The 24,840-nt window shown below is 40.0% G+C and overlaps 1 protein-coding gene across 15 annotated transcripts in view; it reads left to right on the forward strand.

Annotated features, from left to right (window-relative positions):
- Positions 1 to 24,840, forward strand: part of DOCK3 (dedicator of cytokinesis 3) — a 585,953-nt gene that overhangs the window by 502,500 nt on the left and 58,613 nt on the right. For 13 of the 15 annotated variants that reach the window (XM_045492946.1, XM_045492954.1, XM_045492948.1 and 10 more), the window contains 8 exons: positions 2,134 to 2,326; positions 5,416 to 5,543; positions 8,138 to 8,284; positions 10,212 to 10,310; positions 21,140 to 21,234; positions 22,972 to 23,047; positions 23,570 to 23,670; positions 23,934 to 23,992. In XM_045492946.1, coding sequence (XP_045348902.1) covers positions 2,134 to 2,326; positions 5,416 to 5,543; positions 8,138 to 8,284; positions 10,212 to 10,310; positions 21,140 to 21,234; positions 22,972 to 23,047; positions 23,570 to 23,670; positions 23,934 to 23,992 — 898 coding nt within the window. The remainder of the gene's footprint in view (positions 1 to 2,133; positions 2,327 to 5,415; positions 5,544 to 8,137; positions 8,285 to 10,211; positions 10,311 to 21,139; positions 21,235 to 22,971; positions 23,048 to 23,569; positions 23,671 to 23,933; positions 23,993 to 24,840) is intronic. The other 2 variants (XM_045492950.1, XM_045492958.1) reach the window with 2 other exon arrangements.

Raw genomic sequence — 24,840 nt, forward strand, 5'->3', positions numbered from 1 at the left:
AGATTAGAATAGTCTGCTTTTTTGTTTTCCACTTGACCCTATGTTGCCCCCATGCCAATTGTCTTTAAGCCCCTTGGACCAGAGAACAGGTGAGCAACTGTGAATGAAACTCTTTAAGTGAGGATTCTTCAAGGTCTCCAGGTGCCTCTGTAAGAAAGGCTCATTTGATGGTCTCTCCTCCAGAGTACTCCAAGCAACTCCTCTTCCTCCTTGTGTCTCTCCTCTAGCTCATTGGTTCCTGCCAACAAGGGCCCAGGACACCTACTCTTCCTTTCAGCATACAGAGATATGGGGAGCTCAGAGGTAGCTAGCAGAGCAGGGCAGATATGCTTTCTGAGAACTTGGCAATGCTTTGTACTGCATGGCATACTCCTATCTCATCAGGATAGTTCAGATTTAGTCTCAGCTTAGACCCATGTCAGGATCAGACCTGCTTCTTTGGTTCCAGGCTCATGTTTCATAAGTTTCAGAATTCTCAGCAAGTCTATGGTTCAGTCAGATTATGTCTTTGCTTCTGACCACTAGGAGATGTTAGGGTGCAAGGATCCTTCTGTTCTGGTGCATAAGTATGGGAAAGCTCACCATTTAAGAGAGCATTTACTATTTGCTTTTGATTATAAAGGACCTGCTTTTCCCCCTTTGTCTTTTGTATCTAACTGCTTATGACAGCATGTTTTTGTGCTTGTTCTAATCATTGCAAAAAAATCTCTGATATCCCAGGGAGTTATAAATCTATAGATAGAATTCATGTAAGTTCTATTCTTGGGCCTGACCTGAGCAGAATTCATGTAAGTTCTATTCTTGGGCCTGGCCTTAGCATAGACTGTAGAATGACAGACATGTTTCCCCATGGCATACATTTTTACTCACTCTAGGCCTGCTTGATAAAGCAGTCAAGGAAAACAGCCTCCCATTCACTACCTGCCACGCAGGAAAAGTACACTCTCATCTTCTCATCTCAAAGTGACATTTCATTACCCTTTGTGAATTCTAGGTTAATAATGTAAGAGTATTGAGAAGTGGAAAAGCTTTCTTCATGTTGCTTCCATGTAGACAAGAGAGAATGAGGACCAGCATTTATTGAAAGCCAGTGATGTGCCAACCACTCTAACTGGAAACTAACTTCATGCATCTAATTTTTTTCATGCCAATACCAGGAGATAAGTGATATCATCATCTTTATTTTATAGATAAGAAAACTGATATTAGGCAAATAACTCACCTAAGGTGATGCAACAGATAAGTAGTAAAGTTGAGATTTGAACTCATGTCTAATTCCAAAAGCCATTCTCTTTCACCTATACTACTCTGCCTGTAAAAGGCTCTTGAACTATTATCAGGTTATCATAAAGAGTCTACCTCATGGGTCTACCAGAGCCAAGATCCATGAAGAGAAGTCTCCGAACACACAGACTCCTGCCCATGCCCAAGGCCATCTAGGTTGCTGAACTCTGTGCCAACGTAATCATCAGTCGTCAAGAATTCATAGCTGACTAAATCCATACAGTCTCCATCCTTTTGAATTTACACTTGAGACTGCCAAGCATCACAGATGAAGGGCATCATTTATAAAGTCTTCAGATTTCATGGTTTCAGATAAATGTGTCCATCCTGGGGGAAATGGTCCAGCTCACAGAGCTGGATTGCTGGATACAGGGCTGTGAATGGAGTTCAGCTCATGCTGCTTGGTGGTGCCCAGCTCTCTCTGCTATAGTTTCTTTGAGAGGTTCCTGGCTTGAATTTGAGACCAAAATTAGAAAGTCAAGTGTTTGATCATAGAGACAGACAAAAAATTTAAATCCATTTTGTAAACAAAATAGCTATGGCTGTTAAACCATATTGAGCTGATTTCTTTTTATATTCCCTTCTCTTGCCAGCAAATATGCTGGCAAGTTATGAAAGTTTCAAGTGGCCTGGGCCCCAGCAAATTTTGTTTTGGTTTCCTTTGTACTCCTCCCTGTTCTATGCCCCAAGGATGCTGTAGGGATGTGTGGAGTCAAAAGCCAGGGAGGAGCTCATGTGAGACAGGGGTGCTACAATGCCTTTTCAGCCTCTTGTATTATTATTGTCTGAGCATGTGAGAAAGACAGACAACAAACTCTGTGCTAATTGCAGCTTCACTTGCTTCTGCAGGCTGCACTCCTCAATTCTTTCCCAACCATCTTTGATGAGCTGCTGCAAATGTTCACCGTGCAGGAGGTGGCAGAGTTTGTAAGAGGGACTCTGGGGAGCATGCCCAGCACTGTGCACATTGGGCAGTCAATGGATGTGGTGAAGCTGCAGTCCATCGCCAGGACCGTGGATAGCCGCCTGTTTTCTTTCTCAGGTAAATCAAGTTGGGATGAGAATCAGACTCACCTTTCCTCCTTTCCAGGGTGTTGTCAAGTGGTAATCAAAGGATCAGTTTTATCAACCATCATGCAAGAAGCCTGTGGCCCTAAAAATTCAGAGTTTTGGGTAAACTCCATTAGATACTACAGCCAAGATCTAGGCCTACTGCCTCACTCATGATTTATCCCTAGGGACCCACACCCTGGGGCATGCCCATGAGGTGGCCTGTGGAGCAACTTCTAGGCCTACAAGCCTAGCCAGCTTCCCCCACACCCAGCAAGATGGAAAGGAGGGGGAACAAGAGAGAAGGGGATCCCAATGGGGATAAGGATAAGTCAAGGAAATAAGAGAGATCTTGAAAGGGGGCCCTGAGGACCGACTGTGTTTTCTTTGTTCCTTATCTCACCAGTCACATAGATTCCCTTCCTGTCTTTGAAAGACAGAGATGGACAGTGAGCCTTCCATACTCCCTAAGAGGTCAAAACAGACTAACAAATGATCAACATCCCAGATTGCCTTTCAGAAAGAACCTGCAGATTCACACCTGAAACCACATTCAAGAGATCATCCTGGCAGTGGTACCAAATATTCAGTGGCCAAATGTTACAATCAATATGAAACTGATCCTTTAAATGGAATGTTACAATCAGAATAAATTTCTAGGGCACAGGAATAAATCTGAAATTCGAGAAAAACAATTATTATTAGAATTTTTATAACTATAATTTTTGGTAATAAAAATTTTTAAATTGGACTTTTAAAGTATATGAACAGTAATTTCTCAACCAAGTGCTACACATAACTGCAATACTAAATAAATGTTCCCTTTAACTTAACTCTGCCAGTGTAAGGTATTATTCATGGCAAAGCTGCAACCAGGAGAGTCATCTTTTCTCTACCAGTAGCTATTTATGGTAAACACTTCTTTCTTCCTCAGTTCCTAGATTAAAGATTTTATCACTAGTTTGGACACATTAGCACTGAGGCCACTGCACACATTCAAGCTTTGTGCACTGTTTAAAGATGCTTTCTGAATATATGGGAAGGGGGACATCAGACTGCCCTCACTGACATCCTTTATTTCTAATATTATTGCATGCACTTGCTTCTTCCCATAATCACTTAAGAAAAATTGTTCTTTGGGTAGCCTTGGTGGCTCCGTCGGCTGAGCGTCCAACTTCGGTTTAGGTCATGATCTCACATAGCTCATGAGTTCGAGCCCCATGTCAGGCTCTGTGCTGACAGCTCAGAGTCTGGAGCCTGCTTCAGATTCTGTGTCTCCCTCTCTCTCTCTGCCCCTCGCCCACTCGTGCCATGTCACTGTCTCTCAAAAACAAATAAACATTAAAAAAAATTTTTAAAAGAAAGAAAAATTGTTCTTAAACTTTATGTGGCAGTGACACGATGTAGTTGGATTTTGAGATGACAAGCCACCCCCAGATTCTCATTTGCATCTCAATTTCACTGAATTCTTGAGTTGCAGCATGTTCCTTGAAGCAGCACCTTAAGGTGGTGTCTCTTAAGCAACACTTATATTCTCAGAGCACATCAGTTTGGTCTTTTCAGCTGGTTCCAGTAATAAACTGCTATTTTCTCAGCAGATAGTTATTGGTTGATATAAATCCTGCTATGTTGGTATAACTTTGGTCTGCAAAATGTATTATGAACTTCTCTTTTGTCTACACATCCTTTTAAACATAGAATATCTATCATTCCATTTTATATTCTAAGTATTTGACCAGACAACCCCCAAATCTCTTGTATGTCATGTAGTTTGTCTTTGGCTAAAAAAAAGATTTTCTTTCTGAATTTTATCTGAAACATGTAACTGTGGTCAGATGTGAACAATAAATCCAAAATGCCCTGGTGTGTTTGTATTACTGACAATCTGACTAAATCCTGCTGGCCAGGTATGAAGGTACCTGTAGAATCACACAGTCACTGACCACATAGGAGTGCAGAGCATCACAAACATGTTCACACTTGTATTTCACTTTGTCTTCTCACCACACCTGTGAAGTAAATCCAATTAGCACCTCATTGTACAGATAGGAAAAATCAAGCCCATTGGAGGAATCAACCTGCCTAAGGTCTTAGGATGAATTAATAAAAGATCTTGAACTAGGATTCAGCCTTCCTGACAGGGTTCTCTTTTTTTTTAAGTTTACTTATTTATTTTGAGAGAGAAAGTGTGTGAGTGTGTGTGTGTGTGTGCGTGCACATGCACACACTAGTTGGGGTGGGGCAGAGAGAGAGGGAGAGAGAGAATCCCAAGCGGGCTCCTGGCTGTCAGCGTAGAGCCTGATATTGGGCTTGATCTCTTGAACTGTGAGATCATGACCTGAGCCAAAACCAAGGGCCAGACACTTAACCAACTGAGCCACCCAGATGCCCCTGTCAGGGTCCTAAATATAGTTGTCTCCTGATAGTGTTGTTCAGTTAACAGGGAGGAGAAAACTTAGGATTGGCAGTAAGGGTTAGCTAATTATCAAAGGCTTATGAGAAGACAAAATCCTGCTACTATTCCATTCATTGCTGTGGGCATGCCAAGCTTGTCCTCTAAGCCTAAGGGGAAAAGGAGGTAGGCCTAATGGCTGCTACAAAGTAAATGCTCATGGGGGACAAGGGGGGAGTGCCAGGCCAACTAGTCAGAGCATCATAAAGAGTGACCATTTATAATGCATAGCAGGTCTGCAGGTTCAATCAGTGTAGTTCATAGAACTAGGTCTGTCAATTGAATGGAATTTTCAGTGTAAGCTATGCTTTTAATTTGGGATCTAGTCGTTAAAGAGATTTCATTTGGGAGCAATTTCCTAACATTCATCCTGCACAAAATACCATAGATACTGAGGCTTAAAATGAGAAAGAAGGAAAGAGAAATGGAAGGATAATCCTGTGGGATGTCTCATAATGTCCAGGAAGTGGGCTTTTTGGCCCTCATAAGGGAAGGGAGTGGCCTCCATCTTCGCACTGGTTTCAACCCCATTTGCTTTGAGACCAGTTAAGTCTCGCAGTGTCACTGGCTCCCAGAAGTAGCTAGTTCTTCTCTAAAGGGCTTCTTCACCTTTGTGTTTTCTCTCTCAGAATCCCGCCGCATCCTGCTTCCTGTGGTTCTCCATCACATTCACCTTCACCTGAGGCAGCAGAAGGAGCTGCTGATCTGCTCAGGGATTCTTGGCAGCATCTTCTCCATCGTCAAGACCAGCTCTCTGGTAGTGGCCCCATGCCCACTCCATCTCCCCTCAGCTCTGCCCCAGTCTTGTATTACTTTAACCAGAGGCAGACCAACAAAGATCACTTTGTACACTTCTCAGTCAGAGAAGCTTTCATCAGTGGCAGGAAGGTGCTCAAGTGAGCAGAGGCCTGTGTATGCTGAGCAGGCTTCTCAACACAACACAGTTTTGCTATTTGAAAAAGTTGCATTTCTGAAATGTAGTTCTCTTTAACACCAGAAAGCCGAATCCTGTGCCATATTCTGTTATTATCAAAAGGTATTAATCCTATGTTCCTGAGAGTGTTCTGAGGATACTAAGGCACAAGCACAGGGAGGCAAGCTTGCTCCTTCAGACTTTTCTGTCAGCTTCCTGGCAGCTTGATTCCACCCATATGACATTCCATACCATGCCAGATGAGGTCAGGACATAGGAGAGATAATTGTTGCCCACAAGAGTTCTGAGCCTCATGGGATGATAGAGTTGGACTTTAAAGATGAGGTTTCAACTGGTACTGCTTTTGCCTATTTTCTTTCCTCTTTCCTTTTTCTTTTAAAAAGAGATCTATGGTGGGAGGGGAAGGAAGGAAGGAAAGACATGTATCAGGCATGAATAAAGGTAGGAATTTATTTTAATGATATTTATTTTATATATTTATGGTAATAGGAAAAATGGTTATTTCTTAGAGAAAATTTGTAAACTATAGGAAAGTATAAAGAAAGAAATTAAGAACAAGAATGAGTTTTTTATTACAACATCTTAAGAGGAGATGAGGTTTCTGGAGAATAAAATTACAACTGTATTTAAAATGAAGGCCAGTATTCTAGATGACTCTTTTTTTTTTTTTGTCAGTTATATCCATATCCAAAATCTTGTCCCATTTTGTGGCTGTCTTTTCATTTTTGCTGCTATTTCTTTTGATAAACAGAATAATTAATTCTAATGCAACAGAATGTATGTCCTTTCATTTATGGTTACTGTTTTCTGTGTATTTTCCTAGAATAAAGTTACATAGATACTCTTCTATACAAAATAAATAAAATAAAATGAGTGCAAGGTTAGGCTATCCATGTGGAACAGGAGAGGTCCTGAAAAAAAAAAAGAGTGTGGTTGGTTTGAGTGAGATACAGGGCCTCAATAGGGTGCTTTGGTGTCCAGACTTAAAGTACCATCTGGTGACAGGGCCCTGCTTGGCAGAGTGCCTATGGTGCTTGTAGTGGCCCTATTGTTTGCTCTTGGCTCCAGGCAAGGTTTGGCAGCTCTCCTTCCCACCAGGCCTCAGAGAGGCAACACCAAGCACATAAGGTCTATTAGCAGCCCAAGGCCAGACTTGAGGAAGTGGGAGACTTATTGCTAAATAAAGGAGAGAAATTGAAGGGAAAATAAAGGGAAGGAAAGGAATGGAGGAGGAATGGAAACAGGTTAAAACCTGAAAGAGATGGTCTGGTTGTATCTGTGGTACTAGAGTCAGGTGCAATTAGTTGCTTACAACTAGTCAGAGAGACATCACAGGTGAGAGTGTTAGCGATCAGTATAGCAGATGATAAAGATGACTTTAGCACCAAGAGTTGCTCCAATTCTTCATGTGGAATGGGTCACAGTATAATTATATTGAATGAATGGATTGGGGTGGAATTTAAGCTCCACGAGCATAAAGATACTATCTTCCTTGTTCACCTTTGTATACTAAGATTCACAAAAAGTGAGTGGCACATGGTAACTGCTTAATGAATAATGGGTTGGTGGATGGATGGACAGATAGACATTTGTACCAGTAATAATAAAAAGAGGCTGGAGAAGGGACAGTGGGAAGCTCTGTGAGATCACTAAAATTAGGCTACAAGATTTGAGATTCAACATGAGAGGTCTATAGAAGGACAGCACAGACACTTCCTAAATTCAGAGTGTGGTGGCTGAGAAGCAGCCCTTAGTGGGGGCCTGCCATTGTTTTTGTGAGGCTGCCTGAGAAAGACACACTGAGACCAGAGTCCTTCAGGTGGACCAGGAAACATGAGCAAGAATGCTGAGAAGCTCAAAAGAGAGATGTAGACATATCTGAGCAACAGTGGGGCCAGCAAAGCTTGAGATCACCTAAGGAGAAAGCCCTGAGAAGAAAACATTCCTTTTAAAGACTGAAATACTTCTATGTGCATTCAGGTGTGTGTTAGCAGTCCTGAAGGTGCCACCACCACACCTTGTGGCCTGAATACCATTTTCTCGAAGTGTTAGCAGTGTTGTGCTTTCTCCAGACTCTTCTAGGGAAATCAAGGTAAACAGGTACTTCAGGACCTTTGCTTCTGCCTTGTATACTGAAATTAAGGTATCTACCTGAGGTTCAGAACTGTGGGTGTCAAGTGGTGCTGGGTTAGGTGAAGACCCGGCTACCATACCAGGGCAACAGAGACAGGTTTGCCTCACCTTTTCTCAGAGCTGTTGTCCCAGGTTCCTTGACATCTCATGCTAGTGAGGCCAAGAGCTCAGTGTTGAGAGTCCAATCAGAAGACCACTCCTGATGCCACACACTTTGTAAGTGCTGCCAGCTGCACGTCAGCCAGGTTGGTGCTAACGGTGTGCTCTCTCACTGCTCGCTCCAGGAGGCAGATGTCATGGAGGAGGTAGAAATGATGGTGGAGAGCCTCCTGGACGTGCTCTTGCAGACTCTGCTCACCATCATGAGCAAATCGCACGCTCAGGAGGCGGTAAGAGGGCAGCGGTGCCCGCAGTGCACAGCCGAGATCACTGTTAGTAACTAACATTCAGGTTTTCTTGCCTTCTTTTCTAACCTGGGGCTCCTCCACACCAACCCCACCTCCTCATAGCACCACCTTCATCTCCACCTCCCTGCATGGTTGTCAGCATGCTGCCTTCTTCCTTTCTCGCATCTGGCTCCTGTCTCCACTCTGAAGGCTCTATGTTTGTAGTCCCAGAAGTCTACTCTAGGGCAGATGTGGGGAATGCTCCCTGTCTCGCTTTCCTGCACACTGTCTCTGTTGGCCTTTGCCTTTGTGCCAACTCATTTCCTGTTCTGTAGAGTAGAGCAGAGATGCAGTAAGAGATTGAAGGGGGAAAATGGAGTATTCCTTCTAGTAGCAGGCTCTCCTAAATGATGTGCACAACAGAAAAATTTTCTTAGAATTTGGTTGTATCTACAAACTAGTTATTTTTGTCCACAACATTTGTATCTAAATGTCTAGCATCAGGAAAAAATGTGATGAGTTAGAATTGCACTGGCATTACTGGACAATTAGAAGAGAAACAGCCTGGGGAAACGTCTCGGGAAGGACAGAGAGACAGTTCCCACTCCTCCACCCAGAGTGGACTTCTTACCCCTGATGGCAGAACACAATAAACAGGTTGCACGGACTCTTCCATTTGGCAGGTGAGAGACTGCAGTGGTTTCCTTGAAGCAAATTCTCTGTGGGAGCTAGCCAAACGCTAGGGAGGGAAAGGGGAACAGAGAGCAGGCATGTGTTCTGAAGCACTGGGCTTAGAAAGAATGTTCCCTTTGGATCTCCTGTTGAGAGCACTCTCACTATAGGTAAAAACATGTACCCTGGTATGTCCTGGTAACCCATCCTTCTGACCAACAACTACACAATGCTTGCTATAGGCCTACCCCTGCTTTATGCACTTTACAAATATTAACTCAGTTAGCAACACTAAATTACATAGTTTTAATAAAGATGATAATAACTGCATAATTTACTGAGCACTTCCTTTACATACTGGACTTTTTCACTGAAAAGTTTTATGTGCATTCATTCCTCCAATCCTCCTACTAAATCTAGGAATTATAGCTTATTATGCCCATTATTATGCCCATGCTCAGATAAAACTGAGGTTCATATACATGTATATGGTCTACACATATACATTTGTAGAATAATTTCATGTGTCTAGAAATGATTTGAGAGCCAAAAATATTGTTGTCAAATTTCCATGAGTTTAAAAATATTTGGTCAGCTTCCCTATGCCAAAAATTTCCATAAGATGGTAAAATTCTTGGAGTCCTTAAAACAAGGTCTTCTTCCATGTTATCCCAGTTGGAACTTGAAGGAATCTTAAAGGCTCATTTTTGTATCCATAAATTTTTACTTATCTTAAAGCCCAGAATTCACCTTCTCATAAAGGTCAGTTTTGACTCTACTTTCCAGAAAGTTATGTCGAACTACTTTGTTCCATCTTCCTGTTCCAGTAACCACATGTAAGCTCTACGAGGTCCCCAGAAGAATTTTGAAGAAGGGCCATCCCATCTTGGAGCAATATGGGAAGAGCCCACATTCTGCCCAGAGAAGGCCAGGCACCCTGTTCTGAGTAATCCCTTTCAACTTCAGTACAATGGCCTGGCAATATAGTGACAAAGGATTGTGTAGCCAAAAATTTCCTAGGGAAAAAACCGAGACTTTCTGTCTCACTTTGCAATATTTCTTTGTTATAGGTTAAGGTTTTACCATTAGTCCCATGCTACAGAAGTCTTATTAAAACTCCCAAGCCCTTCAGAAAACTTAGCAGAAAGGAAAACTCATTTTCAGGGCCAGAGTTCTCACCTTCCCTTTCATGATCATTGGGGCCATCTCAGACCCTTCCTTCTCTCCTTGCCCTCTGTGGATTGGGGAAACACAGCTCTTGTGATTAGTTGCACCAAGTGTTTTCTCGGTTGGTCCCCAGGGTGAGTATGTGTCCTGCCTTCTCTCGCTGCTCCGCCAGATGTGTGACACCCATTACCAGCACCTCCTGGACAACTTCCAGAGCAAAGATGAACTCAAGGTAGGCAGCAAACCTACCTCAGAACTGACTTTTCACCCAGGAAAGGAAACATGCAGCTAAGACTGACCAGGGGCTTTCTCCTGCCAGGGGAGCAAGTACAAGTGACCAGCTCTGCCTAGGGTGAAGGGTTCACCAGCCCCACTTTACATCTGTGAGTGTATGGCTTCCCAAAGCTGAAAGCCAGCAGTGTTCTTACACACCCAGACCTCAGTAACACTGGCAAGTTTTCACTAATAGCAGCCCTGTGACCATGTCCCTATATGAGAGACTGCTCTAGGCCATAGTAGCTGTCAGCAAACCAGAATTCTTCCCTTTCTTATGAACTCAACACTCATCTTATATTTTGCCCCTGCAAATCAGACTCTACTGTTTAATAACTATATGATAATTAATAATAATAATAATAATAATAATGGCAACTTTTCATTAAAATGTATTTCTGGAAGTGACCTGTAGAGAGCAAAAGTGAGCACTACCCATTGGCTACAGACTCCAGATCCAGAGCACCAGGGCAGATAGGGCAGAGAAATGGGCCATGATCCAGACAAGGGAGCATTCCCAAGCTTCCAGTGGTATCACTGCTGACAAACTACTGGGGCTATGTCTTTGCCTTAGAATGTGCTACTAAGTTCATCCCTTGACGAGCAAACTATTGCAAATTTTAGTTGTATGCTCTGCCTCCATTCAGAACCACAGCATTTGCATTTCATGATAATGCATTATATTGTTTTTCATTTGCATGACCTTTATTAATCATATTGTATCAGTTAATAAGTATTAGGCGTCACTTGCTAGTATTTGATCTTGCCTGCCTTTCCACAGACATGGATCTCTGCAGATTGTTATCATTAACTCATTGCCATAAGGTCAGCCTATCTTCTTGGAGGGATGAACTTTGACAGCCCTTGAAGTGAGCCAAAAGTTAGCCAGAGCCCAAAGCTCACATCCAAGTCAAGCAGTGCTTGAGCTGGGGTGTGGAGCCTGAAAATCCAGTGTTGGCTGTTCTCGAGCATTTTCATCACATGTGTTATACTAACTGATTTGCATCCAAAAGCTCAGGCTAGCATCATTCTCTTACTTTTTAATTAAATGTTTTATTTTTATAACAACAATATATATACATAAATTTTTTATTTTTAAATTTGTCATTCATTTATTGAAAGCCTGCTGTGTGCAAGCACTATACCCAGAACTTTGTGGGTTTTTAAATTTTTAATTATACAGGGTCTTAAAAGTCAAAACATATTACAAAGCTTGTAACATAAAATGGTCGTTCCCTGCCTCAACCTGACCCATGTCCAATTGCTACTCCCCAAAAGCAGCCACTTTGAACTCTTTTGCTGTTCTTCAAGTTTCTACTGCCATTTAAAATTTTAACTGTCAAAAAAAAATGATAAATAAAATTTTAACTGTCAGTTATTATCTATTTTCTTCTTCCCATGAAAGATGAGGGTGATTCTTCTGTATCATTCCTCCTCCTCCCCCCCCCCACACACACACATACACATCTTTCCTCTCTTTCTTCCAATATAGGTGGTTACTTTATTCCAATATAGTTTGCATACACTCTTGTTTAAATTGGTAATCAACTCTTCTTTATTACAGCTAGGTAAATACTGTGGTGACCCAACTACTATGCTACTACACTTCCTTTCTTGTAAAACTTTGTTTTTTCCTGGAATTAATTGCTCCTTTTGTTATTTGCATGTTTCTTATTTCCTTTTGGTTTTTAAATCTGGCTAGGCTTTCCTACTACCTCTCTGTAATAAATCTCTCCTTCCAGCATTCCTCAAGGTCAAATCTGTTGGGTACTGTCAAGTCACTTTTTTTTTTCCTGGAAACTTGCCCTGTTTTTATTTGTTTCAGGAAACAAAGTTAGAGACAAAAGTTAGAGACTTTCCTCCTATATGTACAGACTTTTGGATGTCAGTCCTGGGTCTGAGGTGAAGTGCTCTGGTGCTACTTAGAAGCTTTATATGTGTGCAAGGCTTGTCTCCAGCAGGCTTCCCTGTAGCTGACTAAAGAGAGTCTGGTCATTGGGTCAGAGCATCCTCTAATTCCTATAGTTACTGGTGTGTTCTCTTGGGCTTGTCTATTTCCTGAGAGAGGAATCATTTACCCTTCCTAGGGATGGAGTAGCCTGCCAATATTTTGGGAACCAAATAACACAAAGGGTCTGGGGACCTTCCAGTTTAGCAGGTAAACTTTGTATCGGTGCCTATTTTCATTGTGGCATGTCCACCCTCATATGTTGCTGTATCCTTGAGAACAGATCTCAGTAATCAGCTACTCCAGAGAGCAGCCCTCAGTCTTCTGACAGGATGGGGAAAGCCTGGTCACCCAGGGACATGAGATGGCAGAAGGGATCTTAGGGAGACTGTCAATCAATCTTCCTGGTTTTAGCCCTCATATCCCAGTCCCACAGAGGTACCTGGTGATGCCTACAGTTTCTGAAATCCTTGCTTCCTGTTGCTATCACTTCCAAAGGCTCTTGGCTGTCATCTTTCTCAAGTATATTAAGTCAGTCACCATGAAAGCTTTCAAAATTTGTTCACCTCTTCTGATTACTGTGTTCTTATTTCCTGTTTCCTTTGTCTCTGTGGACATATGTATTTCTTAACTATCATTTTAGAGGATTTGAGCTGAAACAGAGATGAAGGAACATATGCAGTCCACCACACCAAATATAGAGTTCTGTACATATGTTCTTTTTTTCATGACAGCATTATTGAGATATAATTTGCATACCATAAAATTTACACTTTTAAACTATACAGTTCAGTGTCCCTGATTATATCCCTCTTAAAAGACATCACAAATTAACAAGATCAAGCTAATAATTTATAACTTTGCACAAAGAAAAGCCCAAGACCAGATGGCTTAATTGGTACATTCTACCAAATTTTTAAGGAAGAATTAATACCAATCCTTCACAAGCTCTTACAAGAAATAGAAGAGGAGGGAACCCAACTCATTTTATGAGGTCAGTATTACCCTGACATGGAAACCAAAAACAGACATCACAAGAAAAGAAAACTATAGACCAATATCCCTTATAAATATAAATGCAAAACCTTTAGCAGCATACTAGCAAACAGAATCCAGGAACATATTAAAAGAGGCATACACCATGATCAAGTGGGATTGAACACAGAAATGCAAGGTTGGCTTAATATATGCTAATCAATCAGTGTAATACACCATTAAATAGAATAAAGGACCAAAAGAGGATCATCATAATGGAGGTTAAAAAAACACATTTTTTAAAAAAAATCCACCAGCCTTTCATGATATAATCATTCAACAAACTAGAAATAGAAGGGAATTTCTTCAGACTGATGAAGGGCATCTATGACAAATCCACAGCTAACATCAGACTTAATAAGAAAAGATTGAATGCTTTCCTCTTAAGGTCAGGAACAAGAGAAAGACATCTGCTCTAACCACTTATATTCATTATATTGGAGGATCTAGCTGGAGCATTTAGGCACAAAAAAGAAATAAAAGTCACCCAGGTGGGAAAGGAAGAAGTAAAACTATGTCCTCAAATGACATGATTTTGTTTACAGAAAATCCTAAGACATCCAAAAAATACTATCAGAAGTAATAAGTTCAGCAAAGTTGCAGGATACACAATTAATATACAAAAATCGTATTTCTTAGCACTAGCAATGAACAATTCAAAAATAAAATTAAGAGACCAGTTCCATTTATAATAGTATAAAAACAAATAAAATAATTAGGAAAATTAATTTTAAAAGACATAAATAAATGAAAAGACACCCCATGTTCATAGATTGGAACACTTAATATTGTTAAGACAGTACTTCACAAAGTGATATACAGGTTTTAATATAAGACCTCTCCAAGTTTGAGCTGCCATTTTGCAGATGTTGACAGTCTGATCTATAATTCGTAGTGGAATGAAAGGGACTCAGAATAGCCAAATGGCCTTGAAAAAGAAAACAAAATTGAAGGATTCATACTTCCCAGTTTCAAAACTTACAAAAAAATAACAGTAATCAGAATTGGTACTAGCATAAAGATAGACATAAAGATCAATGGAATTGGATTGAGAGTCTAGAACTAATTTAGTCATTTGATTTTCAATATTATACTTAGTCATTTGATTTTCAATAATATTGCCAAGATAATTCAAAGAGTAAAGCAGTCATTTCAGCAAATGGTGCTGGGACAATTTGATATCTCTGTGCCAAAAAAAAAAAAAAAAAAAAAAAAACAGTTGTACCTCTACCTCATATCATATTTTAAAAATCAACAGGAAAGGGATCATAGACCTAAATGTAAGAGCTAAACTATAAACCTCTTTGAAGGAAACATAGGAGTGTATCTTTGTGTCCTTCAGTTTAGCAGTGATTTCTTAGTTATGACACCAAAAGCAAGCAACAAAGGAAAAAACAGATGTAGACTTCATCAAAATTAAAACCTTATGTATTTCAAAGTATGCCAACAAGAAAGTGAAACAACCCACAGAATGGAAGAAAATATTGACAAATCATATCTACTAAAGGACTTGCATGTAAAATATATAGAGAACTCTTACAACTCAAGAATAAAAAGGCAACTTGATTTCAAAATGAGCAAAGTATTTGAATAGACATTTCCTCAAAGAAGATACAGATGGCCAACAGGCATATGAAAAGATGCTCAGCGTCACTCCTCATCAGGGAAATACAAATCAAAACCACACTCAGATACCACCTCACGCCAGGCAGAGTGGCTAAAATGAACAAATCAGGAGACTATAGATGCTGGCAAGGATGTGAAGAAACGGGAACCCTCTTGCACTGTTAGTGGGAATGCAAACTGATGCAGCCACTCTGGAAAACAGTGTGGAGGTTCCTCAAAAAATTAAAAATAGATCTACCCTATGAGCCATCAATAGCACAGCTAGGAATTTACCCAAGGGATACAGGAGTGCTGATGCATAGGGGCACTTGGACCCCAATGTTTATAGCAGCACTTTCAACAATAGCCAAATTATGGAAAGAGCCTAAATGTCCATCAACTGATGAATGGATAAAGAAATTGTGGTTTTGGGGCGCCTGGGTGGCGCAGTCGGTTGAGCGTCCGACTTCGGCCAGGTCACGATCTCGCGGTCCGTGGGTTCGAGCCCCGCGTCGGGCTCTGGGCTGATGGCTCAGAGCCTGGAGCCTGTTTCCGATTCTGTGTCTCCCTCTCTCTGCCCCTCCCCCGTTCATGCTCTGTCTCTCTCTGTCCCAAAAATAAATAAACGTTGAAAAAAAAAAAAAAAGAAAGAAATTGTGGTTTATATACACAATGGAATACTACGTGGCAATGAGAAAGAATGAAATATGGCCTTCTGTAGCAACGTGGATGGAACTGGAGAGTGTTATGCTAAGTGAAATAAGTCATACAGAGGAAGACAGATACCATATGTTTTCACTCTTATGTGGATCCTGAGACTTAACAGAAGACCATGGGGGAGGGGAAGGGGGAAAAAAAGGTTAGAGAGGGAGGGAGCCAAACCATAAGAGACTCTTAAAAACTGGGAATAAACTGAGGGTTGATGGGGGGTGGGAGGGAGAGGACGGTGGGTGATGGGCATTGAGGAGGGCACCTGTTGGGATGAGCACTGGATGTTGTATGGAAACCAATTTGACAATAAATTTCATATTTAAAAAAAAGAAGATACATAAATTGCCAATACACCCATGAAAAGATGTTTAACATCATTAGTCATTAGGGAAATGGAGTCAAAACCACAATAAGACACCACTTCACATTGAGAGTGGATATAATCAAAAAGACAAATATTAATTCTAGTTTAAATATTTGGTGGAATTCACCAGTGAAGCTATCTGGTCATGCACTTTTCTTAGTGTGGATCTTTTAAATTATTAATTTCATCTCTTCATTTATGATCGGTCTATTCAGATTTTGTTTCATTTTAAATGAATTCTGGTTTTTTGTATCTTTCTAAGAATTTTTCCATTTCATTGAGGTTATATAATTTGTTGGTGTACATTTATTTATGGCAGTACCTTATAATCCTTTTTAGTTCTGTGTCATTGGTAATGGTGTCCCTTCTTTCATTCCTAATTTTAGTAATAGTGTCTTCTTTCTCTCTTTTTTTTCCCTCTTTTTTCTTGGGTTTGTCAATTTTGTTGATCTTTTCAAAGAATCAACTTTCGGCTTCATTTTTTGCTCTGTTCTGTTCTCTCTGTTTCACTTATTATTCCCTTCTACTTGCTTTATGTTTAGTTTGCTCTTCTTTCTCTAGTTTCTTAAGGTGTAAGGTGGGTTTTGATTTGAGATCTTAACTCTTTTTATTTTATTTTATTATTTATTTTTGAGAGGGAAAGAGAGGGAGAGAATGAGCATGAGTGGGGGAGGGGCAGAGAGAGAGGGGGACAGAGGATCTGAAGCAGGCTCTGTGCTGACAGCAGCCAGCCATTGTGGGGCTCAGACTCACAAACTGTGAGATCATGACCTGAGCCAAAGTCAGCTACTCAACCAACTAAGCCACCCAGGCACTCCAAGACCTTATCTCTTTTTAATGTAGGCACTATAGCTATAAGTCATAGCTTCATCCCATAAATTTTGATTTGATGTTTTCATTTTTATTCATCTCAAAGTATTCCTAGTTTCACTTGTGCTTTCTTGTTTAACCCATTGGTTATTTGGGAGTTTATTGTTTAATTCACATATATTTTTTAATTTATTTATTTTGAGAGAGAGAGAGAGAGCGAGTGAGCAAACACTGAAGCAGGGTGAGGGGCAGAGAGAGAACCCCAAGTAGACTCCACAGTCAGCTCAGAGCCCAGTGTGGGGTTTGAACTCACCAACCCATGAGATCATGACCTGAGTGGAAATCAAGAGATGGATGCTTAACCAACTGAGCCACCCATGCACCCCCTAATACACATGTGTTTTACTTTCCCAAATTTCCTTCTACTATAGATTTCTAACTCCCTTCCATAGTGGTTGAAGAACATGCTTTATATGATTTCATTTCTCTTAAATATATTGAGGCTTTTTTTATGGACTGACATACATTCTGTCCTAGAGAAGAGAATGCATATATCCTTCTATGTGTATCCTGCTATTGTGGGATGGAGTGTCTTATATGTCTATTAGGTCTAATTAGTCTATAGTATTGTTCAGGATTTCTTTTTCCTTGCTGATCTTCTATTTATTTGTGCTATACATTATTGAAAGTGGTATATTGAAGCCTCCAACTAAGATTGTTGAATTGTCTATTTTTCCTTTTAATTCTGCCAGATTTTGCTTCATGTGTTCTGGGGTTCTTTTTTAAATGCATATATGTTAATAATTAAGTCTTTAAAACATATTGACTCTTTAGTTATTATAAAATGTTTTTTTTTTTTTGGTCTCTAATGACAGTTTTTGTTAAAGTCTTTTTAACAACTGTCTTTGTTAAAGACAGTTTTGTTAATATCAATATAGCCATACCAGCTCTCTTGGGTACCATTTTCATTGAGTATATTTCCTATCCTTTTACTGTCAATAAATTTATGTCTTTGAATCTAAAGTATGTATCTTGTAGACCACATATAATTGGATAATGTTTATTTGTTATCCATCTTTCCATCTCTGCCTTTTGATTAGAATGTTTCATTCATTTACATTTACTGTAATTACCAATAAGTTAGGATGTACATCTGCCATTTTGCTGTTTGTTTCATATCTGTCTTATATCTTCTTTGTCCCTCTTTTCCTCCATTTATCCCTTGTTTTATGTTAAATAAATATTTTTAGTGTACCATTTTAATTCTTCATTGTTTCTTTTAGTATATTTTTAAAGTTATTTTCTTAGTGATTGCCCTGGGAATTACAATTAATATCTTAAAACTATCTACCAATTTCATTTTATAGTATACAAAACCTTGCTCCAATAAAACTCCAGTTCTTTCCCCTTTTTGTGCTGTTACTGTCATATAAATTACATATTTATATATTATAATCTCACCAACATAGTTTTATAAATATTGCTTTATGCAGTTGCCTTGTAGATCAAAAAGGAAAAGAGTAAATGAATCTACATATATACTATCTTCTATATTTACCTATATAGTCACCTTTCCTAGTGCTTTATATTTCTTTATATCAATTAAGTTACTTTTATTTAAGTCTGAGAGACTCCCATTAGTATTTCTTATAGGGCAGGTCTACTAATAAATTTTCACAGTTTTGGGGGGTTTTTTTTACTCTTAAGAATTTTTTTTTACATTACATTTTTTCTTTACATTAAGAATGTCTTAATTTTGTCTTCATTTTTGAATGATAGTCTCGCTATCATTAGCGAGATACTCATGTTCATGTTATTTCAGTACTTTGAATATGTCATTCTAATACCTTCTGGCCTCCATCATATCTGCTGGTAAGTTACCTATTATTGAAAATCATTTGCACATGATAAATTATTTTTCTCTTGTTGCTTTCAAGATTCTCTCTTTGTTTTTGGCATTTGGCAGTTTCACTATGATATGTCATGTAGATTTCTTTGGTCTTATCCTATCTGGAGTTCATTGAGCTGTTTGGATGTGTAACTGGAGTTTTTTCATCAAATTTGGGTTAACCAATATTCCTTCAAAAAGTTCTTCAATGGGGTGCCTGGGTGGCGCAGTCGGTTAAGCGTCCGACTTCAGCCAGGTCACGATCTCGCGGTCCGTGAGTTCGAGCCCTGCGTCGGGCTCTGGGCTGATGGCTCAGAGCCTGGAGCCTGTTTCCGATTCTGTGTCTCCCTCTCTCTTTGCCCCTCCCCCGTTCATGCTCTGTCTCTCTCTGTCCCAAAAATAAATAAACGTTGAAAAAAAAATTAAAAAAAAAAAAAAAAGTTCTTCAACATCTCCTCCTCTTTTTCTCTCCTCTTTTTTGATTCTCCTATTATTTGTATGTTTTTACAATTGGTGGTGTCCCACAGGTCTCATGCTTTGTTTGTTTTTCTCCATTTTTTTCTTTCTGTTCCTCTGAACAATCTCAGTTGACCTATCTTTTAAATTTCCTGATTCTTTCTTCTGTCAGTTCAAATCTGCTGTTGAGCTTCTCTAGCAAAATTTACATTTTAGGTATGGTACTATTAAACTCTAAAATTTCTATTTAATGCTTTTTAAATAATTTATATCTTTTATTGATATTCTCTATTTGGTGAGATATTGTCCTTGTACTTTCCTTTAATTCTTTGGCATGGTTTCCTTTAGTTCTTTGAGGGTATTTATAACAGCTGATTTAAAGTCTTTTCCTAGTAAGTCCAGTATTTGAGCTACCTCAGGTAAAGTTTCTCTTGACTTCTTTTTCCTGTGTATGGGTCATACTTTCATGTTTAATTTCACATCTTACAATTTTTTTGTTGAAAACTGGAAAATGTAAGTAATGTGGCAACTCTGGAAATCAGATCTCACCCCACCCCACATCCCAGGATTTGTTGTTGTTGCTTTTTTTTGTTTTGTTGTTATTATTGATTTTTGTTTACTTGCTTGTTTAGTGACTTTCCTGGACTAATTCTTTAATGTCTGTATTCTTTGTTGTGTGAAGCCACTGAGGTCTTCATTCAGTTAGCTTAGTGGTCAGCTAACACCTGGACAGAGATTTCCTTAAATGCCTTAAGCCAATAAGTCTTTGACACTTTGCTAAGTGTCTGTATGCATGTATTGGGTCTCACCTTCAGTGCTCCAGCAGTTTACATTATTGCCTTAGCCTTCACTTCCTACTTCTCATAGAGCCACAAAGTCAGCCAGGGTGGTGAGAGATTAGGTTTCTTTGGTCTTTCCTTGGAATATGTACAGCCCTAACATGTGTGTGGACTTCCAGATTCCCACGTATATGTCAGAGATTTTCAAAGTCCATATATATATATATATATATATATATATATATATATATATATAATTCCCCAGATTTTCTTTTAACTCTTCTGGCAATTTTCTTACATGTTCTGATATGGCCTCTTCATGCAGCTGGGATGTTAAATCCTTATGGCTGATTTTTTCCCCCAATAAATGCCCCCAAGTAAAAGGCTCTTCTCATTGAGTAAGCTCTGAACCAGATCGAATAAGCTCTCTGAATGGGAATTTCCTAGGTTGCTGCCAGACAGATAGAAAAGTTAATAATTTTCTGAGGACGGCACTTTTGAGGGAGCTCCAAAACCATTTTGTCCCTTCTAGTGAGTGCTAAGCTGCTGGTTTTCACTACTACTGCGGTTCTGCAGTTGCTTGTTTTCAAGGATACCATGGAGGTAGGAAGAAGAAGGGGATAGGAATAGGGCAAATTAAAATGCAATGAAGTCCACTGTTCCTACTAAGATTCAACCCATTTTTCTTGAATAGCACTCCTTGGATTGTTGTAAGTCCTTGCTTAACCTGTCTTTGCCCGTATTCTCATTGCTTTCATATAGGAGCACATTTTGGAGGTCTTCATTCTGCTATTCCTAAAGTGCTTCTCCTGTCAATGTGTTCTTAACATCCACAAAAGCAGATTCTTAGCATCAAGTGCCCAAGGGCCAGGACCCAAAGAATGAGACCCACAGACCCAGTTGGATACCGGTTCTGATGGGCTGTAACTTTCCCTATGCTTTGGGATTTAGGTACTAGGCTCAGTGGGTACAGAGCTGTATCTGTTCTACCCAGTTTGAGTCTTCTCCCATCTAGCCTACATCTGACTCTCATGCAGTCCTCTAAAAGAGAAGTAACTCACAAGGGGAATCGGAATCTGACCCACTGATTCCACCCATTCTTATGGTCTAGAGGTCAGGAAAGCCCTGTTGAGGAAATGCATGCTGTAGTAGTAGTGGTGGTATCTCACATCAGATTTTCCTCCTGGATCAGGAATTCCTGCTGAAGATTTTCTGTGTGTTCCGGAACCTGATGAAGATGAGTGTCTTCCCTCGGGACTGGATGGTGATGAGACTTCTCACAAGCAAGTGAGTGTGGAAGCACCAGCATCAACAGAGCTATTCTCAGACTAAGGAGAGAGAGTGTGTGTGAGAGGCAGAGAGAAAGCAAGACAGAGATGATTGCCAAGGCCTTGGGGACAGAGAGAATAGGGTAAATGTGAAAAATGTTTGGAGGCACAATCAGCAGGACTTGACCGTTTACCATAAATTCAAGAAGAAAGCATTGAAGATAGTTCAAAATGGAGTCTTAAGTGCCTGGCAGATGATCCCATGGTTCATATAGAAAAGGAATACAAAGGATGTGAAATAATAATATCCATAGAAGGTTCCTCCTTGAGAAAGACCTGTTTCATGGACCACTGGCCTTTGTTGCTCTCTAGTTGCAAGCAGTATCCCAAGCCCTCCTCTTCATTTGATTTGTGTTGTCTGCCAGATATTGCTTGCCTCCCACAGCTAATGCTCATTCCCCACCCGAGACCTGGCTGTAAGGCTTTGACCACTTCTGAGTCCAGCCACAGAATTCACCCTTAGACTGCTCCCAGATCGCCTGTTCCATTCCTATTTCTAGCCTGTACTTCTAATTGGCAAACCAGGAGAGTGATGCAGGTGGTAAGGTGCTAACTCATCTGGTTTCCCTCTACTCAGGAGAAGGCCACTTGGTTTCCACTTTCTAGCCCTTGGCCTTCTCCCACTGATTCGCTTTTTATGTTGGCAATACATGTAACATAGTGACATTATTTATGTTAGATATTCACAAGGTATCAGTAGGGTCTTTCTACTTTGTATCTTTTATGCAGCACTTTTTTTCTTTTTTCAAAATTGCAAACATTTTGTAGAGAACAGAAGAATGGTTATAAACAAAGTTGCACATGTATTTCCTCAAATCATGGATTTTCCATTTGACTCTCTTTTGTTTCTTTCTCTTAGCTCTACTCAGAGCACTTCATGGTCCTCCTCAGCCCATCCTACAGGAACAGCCTCTTCTTTTAAGGCTTTTACCTTTCAAATTTGTTACTTCCTGTGTCTCTCTAATGCACTTTTTTTTGCCTTGCCTCTCTTCTGCACCAAAGCCAGGGTAGTCAGTGTTAGACATACGTTCTTTTGCCTGGCACCTAAGGCCCTCTGTAATCAAACCCTTACCTGCCTGTCCCACTTCATTTCCTCTCTGCTTTAACCTGTGCCCTTGACTCTGGCAAGCCAGGCTCCCATTGCTCCTTGTATTTGCCCAGGCTAACATTGAGAGTGATATTCTAGACCAAAGTCTGAAAACAAATGACTTATAGATAAAAATAATAGTATATGATAAGAGTATATGATAAAAGGGATTTAATCATTATAAACCCTTATTATCAAGTAAAATAATAAAATTATTCTCTAAGTTCTCTGGTAGTCATTACCCAAAAGTCCTCAAAATACTAGAATCACTCTTTGAACTAGAAGAAATCTTAAAGAACCAACTAACTTCCCCCACCCCCTGTTATAGGGAGGGACCCTTGGGCTCAGGCAGAAGTTGTACCAAGGTCAGGTAATGGCAGAGCCAGGCCTAGAACCCACTGATGTTCTATGCTGTCCTGCCAACTATGGAGCATTTCTCCAAGACCAGTTTTCTGTGAGGTTTCTGCCATCTATCCATTTCCCTCATAGTTACATCTTATATGAGAGCAAGTTGTACTCAAGATGTTTACTCATAGCTCATAGATGCTAAGTTGACAGATGCCATTGTTAGTATTTTAACTCTGCCAATGCCTTGTTCCCTTACTACAGTATTATAGTCACTACTGTCCAGTACCTGTCTTCTGCACTGCACAAGAATTTTACAGAGACAGACTTCGACTTTAAGGTAGGAGCTCCTGAGATCCATTGCTATATTTGTAATAACAGTAGAAAGCCAAAAAACAAGCTCACTGTTTTTGTTCCTGTTTTTGTTTTACTTAAAATTAACAACCATTTTATTTTACTCACAATTTTTCAGGTCAGGAATTTGAGATGGACTTAGCTAGGTGTCAGATGTGTGGCTGGGAGCTGGGGCAGGCTCACTGGGCTTTTGCTTTATTAATATGCTCATAGTATTGAACCACTTCCAAGTTTGATAATGACTAGGATATGACCCAAGAGTCTCCCTTTTGGAGGTACTGGGAACCAGACATCCAGGAGTAGGCTTTCTAGGCCAGAAACAACACTGTTGGTTTTAAGAGGAGTCAAGAAAAAAAAAAAGTTGTTTGCAAAGACATTTATAAAGGAAAAAAACCAAAATCTTAAAATTGTAAAATGAATTCTGTGCTACATCCATATATTTAGAATCTCTCCTTGCAAGGTTAAGGACTTGGGCTGTCACAAGTTTTCTCTTTCTCTGTCTCTCTAGGTGTGGAATTCTTATTTTAGCCTGGCAGTTCTGTTCATAAATCAGCCAAGCCTTCAGCTAGAAATCATCACTTCAGCCAAGAGGAAGAAGATTATAGATAAGTAAGACATATGTTTCTTATTCACCTCCCTACCACACATCCAGATAGGGTTATGTTTCCATGAGTGGTTCCTCAGAAGTCCACAAGGTTCTCACTGGGTAGCTTTCCAAAGAGCCAAATGTGAGAGTTCAGTTGACAGCCAAATGACGTAGTGCTGGGGGAAGCATTAGAGACAGTGCTGAAGTGCTAGCCTTATTGGGTTTATAGCCCCACCTTCCTGAACTTTCTCCCCCTGAAAGCTGGATCCTGTGTTATTATTTCCAGGTATGGGGACATGCGTGTGATGATGGCTTATGAACTGTTCAGCATGTGGCAGAATTTGGGTAGGTCTTTTCTCCCTATTTTTCTCTTACACATATTGCATAGCCAAATAAAAAGTGATAAGACTAGTAACTTCCCCCAGGTTTTACGGATGTTAATTCAGACCAAAGTGACCTTTACATATCTTTAACGTAACACCTCAGGTGGAAGTTGCCACACATGTACACGGAGCCTTTTAGAGGGAGAGTTAGGCTGAGAAGCAAGACCCCAGTAACACACATGCACATTCCCTTTTTTGAGAACTAAAGTCCAAAGGAGAAGAGTATGAAGGCTCTAGGAGTTTTTTCCAGCTTAAAAACTGATGCCAGTAAGATCTTCTGTACTCTTCATGTCCCAGTCCAAAAGTGGCAGACTCAGAAACATAGATCTTTTTTTTAATTAAGTTTTTAATTTTAATCCCAATATAGTTAACATACAGTGTTATATTAGTTACAGGTGTACAATATACCGATTCAGCATTTCTGTACATTACTCAGTGTTCATCATGGTAAGTGCACAGAAGTATAGATCTTGGAAATACTCAGCACATGAGCAAGAGCAGCTATTCATTTCCATAAATATTGAAACATCTTTTGGGTCTCTGGTATTCAGGCCATGCAGATCAGGTTTCTGCCACCAGTTGCACGAAGATTGCATGCAAGAAGGGAATTGCAGCCCCTAGGTGAGATTGATTTTAGCTCCCTTTCCTTCAGCAGCTTCTCTAATACCCAGTGCTTTGGATCTGAAATTGTCAGATTGTTTGGTGGAATCCTTGTATTGCCCTGGTGACTAGGAGAGCCATCCTTTGGTATTATAGGCTTCTGAGTGGCCTCTCAGGATACTAGAGAAGCTGTTACCCTGAAAAGCCATT

The sequence above is a fragment of the Leopardus geoffroyi genome, chromosome A2, assembly GCF_018350155.1.
Source record: "Leopardus geoffroyi isolate Oge1 chromosome A2, O.geoffroyi_Oge1_pat1.0, whole genome shotgun sequence".
NCBI lineage: Eukaryota > Metazoa > Chordata > Mammalia > Carnivora > Felidae > Leopardus > Leopardus geoffroyi.